The sequence below is a fragment of the Urtica dioica genome, chromosome 3, assembly GCF_054948205.1.
Source record: "Urtica dioica subsp. dioica isolate 48M chromosome 3, U.dioica_male_clone48M_v1_H2, whole genome shotgun sequence".
Taxonomy (NCBI): domain Eukaryota; kingdom Viridiplantae; phylum Streptophyta; class Magnoliopsida; order Rosales; family Urticaceae; genus Urtica; species Urtica dioica.
In genome coordinates, this window is record NC_142758.1 from 5,033,070 (window position 1) to 5,040,948 (window position 7,879).

The 7,879-nt window shown below is 38.4% G+C and overlaps 1 protein-coding gene and 1 pseudogene across 2 annotated transcripts; one reads left to right on the forward strand and one right to left on the reverse strand.

The window, feature by feature from the left end:
• The first annotated feature begins 474 nt into the window (after nucleotides 1-474).
• Nucleotides 475-4,154, forward strand: LOC149402192 (uncharacterized; annotated as a pseudogene). Its single transcript, XR_016296106.1, has 6 exons — nucleotides 475-661; nucleotides 754-1,517; nucleotides 2,135-2,282; nucleotides 2,465-2,779; nucleotides 2,988-3,157; nucleotides 3,775-4,154. The product of XR_016296106.1 is annotated as an uncharacterized LOC149402192 (transcript).
• Nucleotides 4,155-4,942: 788 nt separating this feature from the next.
• LOC149402193 (uncharacterized) lies at nucleotides 4,943-6,847 on the reverse strand. Its single transcript, XM_089609602.1, has 2 exons — nucleotides 6,218-6,847; nucleotides 4,943-6,036 (listed from the first exon to the last, which is right to left on the reverse strand). The coding sequence occupies exons 1-2, from the start codon at nucleotides 6,307-6,309 to the stop codon at nucleotides 5,718-5,720; spliced, it is 411 nt and encodes a 136-aa protein (XP_089465728.1). The 5' UTR covers nucleotides 6,310-6,847; the 3' UTR covers nucleotides 4,943-5,717.
• Between the last annotated feature and the right edge of the window lie 1,032 nt (nucleotides 6,848-7,879).

Below are 7,879 nucleotides of genomic sequence, written 5' to 3' on the forward strand. Positions count from 1 at the left end.
AAATCATATTTAAGTGTTTGGTAAAATTGCTTTTTCTAAAAGCTAAAAAGTGTTTTTGAATATTTTAACTAAAAAACCAAAAAAAATTTAGATTGTAATTTCTCTCTCTTAACTTTTTTTTTTCTCTTACACTAACTTTTAATTCTAATTATCTTCATATGCTTTTATCAAATAATTTTTTTGACGTCACCAAAATTTATAATTTATTTTTTACATTCTATAGACACCCACTTTGATATATTTTTTATATAACAAAATATATTTTATTATTATTATTAATTACATTTTATATAAATAATTATCACTTCTAAATATTAATATATATTTTACCAAACACTAAATCAGTTTTTGTTAACAGCTACAGCTATTTTACAATAGTTTACCAAACACTCATCTGTTTTTTAAAACAACAGTTTTTTCGTACAGCTATTTTAAAATCACTTTTTTAAAAAGCAAAGCTATGCCAAACACAGCCTCTATCACTCTCTTTCTCTTTTTTTCTCTCTTTCTTCCGGCGCCATTTTTCCGACCAAACTGGGCGGAGGTGAAGTACACCTCCTCCACCAAAGTGTAGTGCTCGTGTCAAGGAGCATTTTGAGCTCACTCTTGATCTGGAACTGCTGCCGATCGCCGGAAAATCATGGCCGAGGTCGGAAAATCGGTGAGTTTGGGTTTCAAAACTTCAATTGTTAATATCTCCGTCATCCAAGCTCCGTTTGACTTGATTCTTTTTGCGTTGCATTTATCTTGAAGAGATCTTTAATTCTGGACAGCTTGGTATCGAGATTCGCACATGAGATGGTCGCCGGAGCACTTGTCGGAAAAACGTAAGTTTTGGGTGGTTTCGCGTAGATCTAGGTTTGTGTGTGTGTTTCCTTATAAAATCAACCCCGTAAATGTATTCAGGAGGTCGAGGAGTTCGAAGAACACCTATCGGACAGATTTTCCGGTCGCCGGAAATCGCCACCGTCGCCGGAGTTTTGGGCTCGAAAATTTGAGCAGAGGCTACTCTCGAGTCTCTTCGACGTTCCGAACGCAACCGTGAACTCCGTTCAACCAGATTCTCGAGCGTTTCGAAAATCGGCCGTGTTCGGTGGCACGTACTTCGAGGCGATCGTTACCTAGCTTTCTTTAAGTCTCGTTCGAGATTTATTTGAGGTAGGGGTTCTATTACTCTTCCTTTGTGAGAGTTTTCTTTAATTAAAAATGGTTAGTAGTAGAGTAAATGACTAGGTGAAACATTAAACCAAATAGGCCGTTTCAATCTGCTGACGGGATATAGTTTTTGAATAATTATAACCTAGTATGATATTAATAAATGAACTGGAATCAAAGTATTCGTTATCACACGATGCACTTCCGTCCGGGGACATTATTGTCCAAAAAGGTTGATTGGAGGGAGCGATGGCGCATTCCGCTTCCCTTTGCTGCGCAGCAGGTTTACGCATGGCGAGACTCGGGGTTACCGGTTGTTGGGCCCACCTCGCCCAGTTGCTTTGATCTGGCATCGGTTGCAGGTGATGCGCGTCCACCTGGCACCTTACAGTCCAAAGTGGTTACTCTTGACTTCATGTCAGAGGTTTCGTCATAACTTATAATTTTGAGTTTTAATAATCTTTGCTAAATAATCGATTAATAACGTAAAGATGGTAATTATGGTTTTTGATAAATAAAATGGCATGATATTAAAATGAACAAAACCTTAGGTTGAGTAATGGTTCTCTTGTTGAGCACGTGGAAGCTCACCCCTTTTTCCTTTTAATTCCACTCCAGGTGTTTGAAAATAAAAGATCTGAATCGTAGAAATGTTGTGGCATCCCAACGAATGACGTGGAGATACACCTTATCGTGAGGTATTCTCATTATTGACTAATACTTTGACTAAGATGACTCGATGATATTTGTCGTTATTATACATAAATAGTGCTGCACTAAACTGTGGTGGTTTGTTGACTGATCATTGAATTTTATTTTATCGATGTGTTTAAATCCCATGGGTGAAAATTTTGTTGACTTTTCAAAAGATGTCCGTCGTGGCGTTTTTTTTTTTATTTTTTCGTCCAGTGTTATTTATTCGTTTGAGTCTTAATTTTATTTTTCTTTGACCCCCTATTTTGGGGCGTTACATAATCAGACTATGTGCTGATTATATATCAGGTGAAAGTTCTTGCTCTAACAGATCACGATACAATGGCTGGCGTGCTCGAGGTTGTGGACGCGGCTCGTAGATTCGGGATGAAGATAATCCCCGGCGTCGAAATCAGTTCCATTTTCACCCCAAGGTGATTCACTAATTCACTTACTAAGTGGATAACTCTAGGCATTCAATAGAGTACTGGCATGTATATAACACGAGTTCGTTACGAGGGTTTTTTTTTCGATCACTCGATTGTGCATATAGTGGAAGCGATGTATAGGTTTGTTTTGGAATGAATATATTGTTTCCTTTCTTGTTCTGTTGCAGAGGAAATTCTGGGCCAGATGAGCCGGTACATGTTCTGGCGTACTATAGCAGCCTCGGGCCATCGAGAGCGAAGAAAGTCGAGAAGTTTCTGAGTAAAATAAGAGAAAGTCGTTTCCTGAGAGCAAAGTAGATTATCGAGAAGTTGAACAAGCTCGAGATGCCAATATCGTTGGAACAAGTCGCCAGAATCGCCGGAAAAAGAGTCTGTCTCGCGAGACCCCATGTTGCTCGAGGCATGCTCGAATCTGGCCACGTCCAAACCATCAAACAAGCCTTCTCAGACTACCTCTTCGACAACGGGCCCGCTTACGCTACGTAGCATTCTACTCTCAATACTCTTGAAGATTATGCTATGAAGTTTTTTCAGAAGAGTTGTGATATTTCAGTAGAAATAACTCGTTAGGGCTGTTTATCCGAACAGTAGTTTATTTATTTGATTCATCTCCTTTGGTTCACGTCTAGAATCCGGAGCTAGCCCAGCCCGAATTTTTTTCAAAGATTTTGTGTTATTTATTTGATTTAGGGGAAACGAGTCTCTTGCAGAGGAAGCGGTGAGGTTTATATGCGAGACCGGAGGCGTGGCTGTGCTTGCTCATCCATGGGCTCTGAAAAATCCCAAGCCCGTTGTTCAGAGGCTAAAAGAAGCCGGCCTTCATGGAAGGGAGGTTTTCCGGAGCAATGGAAGGTGCTCGGGTACGTCAAACTTCCACTTCTTTTTCTTTCTTTCGAAAATGGATGGAGACGGAGTATCTAAATTTGTGTTTTCATAAAATTGAACTGGATGTTTTAAATAGACTTGAGTTTTGTTTTATTTATTGATATTAGTTTGATTACAATCTTTCAGGCTTTTGGCACCTAATAATCTCATGTTTCAAACTGAGTTGTTTCTGGTTTAATTAATAGTCGTCTTGATTATTGACCTGAGATAGTTAAGCAAACTGATAGATCAAGCTCTCTTTTTAGATTTTCTCTACTACTAAAATACCTTGACTATAAACTATGATGATCTATTGATACTCTCCTTTATAACTAATAGAATTACTAATACACCCCTCCGATAATATGAAGAGTCTGTTTCTCACTAATTTCTCTCCGTAAATAATTACTAATTTACACTTTCTAATAAAAATATACAATATAATTAACTCTTATATTATATTTTCAATATTGCATTATAAAATATATCATCAAATATATTGATCAAGGAAAAACCTTCGAGTTTCAACATGGAAGACTTTTTACATTTTTGGAATAACCCTTAGTGATAATAAAATGAAGTTAATTAATCCATACTCTTCCAATTCTTTTAGGTAAAAATACATTGTGCAGCAACCTCGCTGATACTTTTGATCTCTTGAAGATCGGTGGGTCCAACTTCCACGGAAAACGAAGCAATGCCAAGTCCGAGCTCGGGAGCGTTCAGCTTCCAGTTCTCGCTCTCCATGACTTTCTCGAAGTGGCCCGTTCTATTTGGTGCAACTCAATAAGGAACCTCGTACAGAGTTATGCCGAAGACCCATCGGATTCAAATCTTTTGAGCATCTCAAAATTTGGAAGAAATTCGACTTCAAAATGAGGTTTAGGATCGATCGAGCAGTGCTTGTCTTCGTGGTTGACCAACGACGAAATGCATAGCCCAGAAGTCGAGGTTATCATGGTAAAGCTCGGCAACATCTCACTTATCGATAACCCAGAAACTGTGGAGTAAATAATCATTTAGTGATTACATAACATGGATACAGACATGTATGTGTAAACAGATCATCACTAGCCTAATGGAGTTTCAAAAGCCCAACAATTATGGAGGCCTAATTAAACTCCATTGGGCTAGTGATGATCTGTTTACACATACATGCATGTATCCATGCTATGTAATCACTAAATGATTATTTACTCCACAGTTTCCGGGTTATCGTTAAGTGAGATGTTACCGAGCTTTACCATGATAGCCTCGACTTCTGGGCTATGCATTTCGTCGTTGGTCAACCACGAAGACAAGCACTGCTTGATCGATCCTAAACCTCCTTTTGAAGTCGAATTTCTTCCAAATTTCGAGATGCTCAAAAGATTTAAATCCGATGGGTCTTCGGCATAACTCTGTACGAGGTTCCTTATTGAGTTGCACCAAATAGAACGGGCCACTTCGAGAAATTCATGGAGAGGGAGAACTGGAAGCTGAACGCTCCCGAGGTCGGACTTGGCATTGCTTCGTTTTCGTGGAAGTCGGACCCACCGATCTTCAAGAGATCAAAAGTATCGGCGAGGTTGCTGCACAATGTATTTTTACCTAAAAGAATTGGAAGAGTAGGGATTAATTAACTTCATTTTATCATCACTAAGGGTTATCCCAAAAATGTAAAAAGTCTTCCATGTTGAAACTCGAAGGTTTATCCTTGATCAATATATTTTATAATGCAAGATTGAAAATGTAATAAAAGAGTTAATTATATTGATATATTTTTATTAGAAAGTGTAAATTAGTAATTATTTACGGAGACAAATTAGTGAGAAACGGACTCTTCATATTATCAGAGGGGTGTATTAGTAATTCTTTTAGTTATAAAGGAGAGTATCAACAGATCATCATAGTTTATAGTCAATGTATTTTAGGAGTAGAGAATATCTAAAAAGAGAGCTTGATCTAATTGTTTGCTTAACTATCGCAGGTCAATAATCAAGACGACTATTAATTAAACCAGAAACAACTCAGTTTGAAAAATGAGATTATTAGGTGCCAAAGGCCTGAAAGATTGTAATCAAACTAGTATCAATAAATAAAACAAAACTCAAGTCTATTTAGAACATCCAGTTCAATTTTATGAAAACACAAATTTAGATACTCCGTCTCCATCCATTTTCGAAAGAAAGAAGTGGAAGTTTGACGTACCCGAGCGCCTTCCATTGCTCCAGAAAACCTCCATTCCATGAAGGCCGGCTTCTTTTAGCCTCTGAACAACGGGCTTGGGATTTTTCAGAGCCCATGGATGAGCAAGCACAACCACGCCTCCGATCTCGCTATAAACCTCACCGCTTCCTCTGCAAGAGGCTCGGTTCCCCTAAATCAAATAAATAACACAAAAAATCTTTGAAAAAAATTCGGGTTGGGCTAGCTCCGGATTCTAGACGTGAACCAAAGGAGATGAATCAAATAAATAAACTACTGTTCGGATAAACAGCCCTAACGAGTTATTTCTACTGAAATATCACAACTCTTCTGAAAAAACTTTATAGCATTATCTTCAAGAGTAGAATGCTACGTAGCGTAAGCGGGCCCGTTGTTGAAGAGGTAGTCTGAGAAGGCTTGTTTGATGGTTTGGACGTGGCCAGATTCGAGCATGGCTCGGGCAACATGGGGTCTCGCGAGAGCGACTCCTTTTCCGGCAATTCTGGCGACTTGTTCCAACGATATTGGCATCTCGAGCTTGTTCAGCTTCTTGATAATCTTCTTTGCTCTCAGGAAACGACTTTCTCTTAATTTACTCAGAAACTTCTCGACTTTCTTCGCTCTCGATGGCCCTAGGCTGCTATAGTACGCCAGAACGTGTACCGGCTCATCTGGCCCAGAATTTCCTCTGCAACAGAACAAGAAAGGAAACAATATATTCATTCCAAAACAAACCTATACATCGCTTCCACTATATGCACAATCGAGTGATCGGAAAAAAACCCTCGTAACGAACTCGTGTTATATACATGCTAGTACTCTACTGAATGCGTAGAGTTATTCACTTAGTATGTGAATTAGTGAATCACCTTAGGGTGAAAATGGAACTGATTTCGACGCCGGGGATTATCTTCATCCCGAATCTGCGAGTCGCGTCCACAGCTTCGGGCATGCCAGCCATTGTATCGTGATCTGTTAGAGCAAGAACTTTCACCTGATATATAATCAGCACATAGTCTGATTAGCTATTTTAATAAAGAATAATAATAAAAAAAAACTCCACAGTGATACTGACCCCATTGTCGTGAGCTCTGTCTATGAGCTCGGAAGGAAAGAGAATGCCATCGCTGCACTTGGAATGAGAGTGCAATTCAAAGAGCCCGGTCTCATTCGAAGAAGAGGAATTTGATTGGTCGGAGGAGACCCATTCGCCGACGGACTTGAGAGCGGAGACTTGCTCGGAGGTCATCTTCTTCTTCTTCTTCTTCTTCTTCTTCTTCTTTTAACAGAAGAGAAAACAATATCCGTTGGGGCTTTTTCAGAGTGGTCGGTGGCTTTGTGCGTGTTTCTCGTGTCTCACTCGTCTTGTTAGAAATAGTAGATAGAAAGTGCAGAGAAATTTACGGAGGATATCTATGAATGAATGAAATAGAGAAATATAGGTCAAAGATATGTTCATTGGTTCTGTACAGTAGGCAGTTTAATTATTAAAAAAAAAAAAAAAAAAAAAAAAAAACTGATCAGTAGGGTTATGGCTTATGAGTATTTTTTTTTCGAAAATTGTACGGTTATGGGTTTGGTGAGTGAAAATAAAAATTAACTGTTAGATCATTATATATCCTATGTATATATATATATATATATATATATATATATATATATATATTAACTGTGAAACAAAAGAAAAAAGAAAATTTGTATAACACTTGAGCGGCTGAGCCACAAAAAACAACCTATCATTTAGAATGGAGGAATTGCCGGCATAAATCCCTTATGTTTTCATAACCATTAAAACTCTCGAACCGGATGCTGGCTCTGTCTTTGTTTCCACGCGGCCAGCCGCTCGTATTTGATCAATTTCGAATTGTAAGCCGTTAATTCTCCGAAGCAAACCAGGTATAATTTTTTTTGACCTTTCACACATCTCCGGGTCTATCCACCTGAAGAACGTACATCCACCTTCTGACTGGACATGAAACACGAATTTGAAAAGAAAAAAACACGAATTTGAAAAGAAAAAAAAGAAAAAAATACGGGATTTTAATAAAACACGAATTTGAAGACAAGTTCTCAGGTTTGACTAATTAACTTACTTCTTTCTTGTAGCAACCCAAAAATCTTCTCCCAGGATTGAGATCCGTCCACGCTGTCCTCTCAACCACAGCTACGCCACATTTACAACACTCGTCAAACACCATTTCTTTTCTCATCTTCGATGAAGAATCGCTCCGACATGAGCACTGGTTTTTCTTGCTCCAGTTGGATGAACACGAGTATTCGTCTACCATGATGCCGATTTTTTTTATTGCGGCTGACGAAGAACAGACCCAATCTAGGGTTACCAATTGGGGAAAAAATGCTTCAAAAATGATACGGGCAAAAGAAATGACATTAGATATAGGATTTTCTTTTTAAAACAAATATAATAATATTATATATGCGTAAAGAGGTTTTTAAACCATTAAAGAAGACCAATTCAATCTGCCACCTACACATGGATAAACGTTAAATTTAACAACCAAACCTCTAAC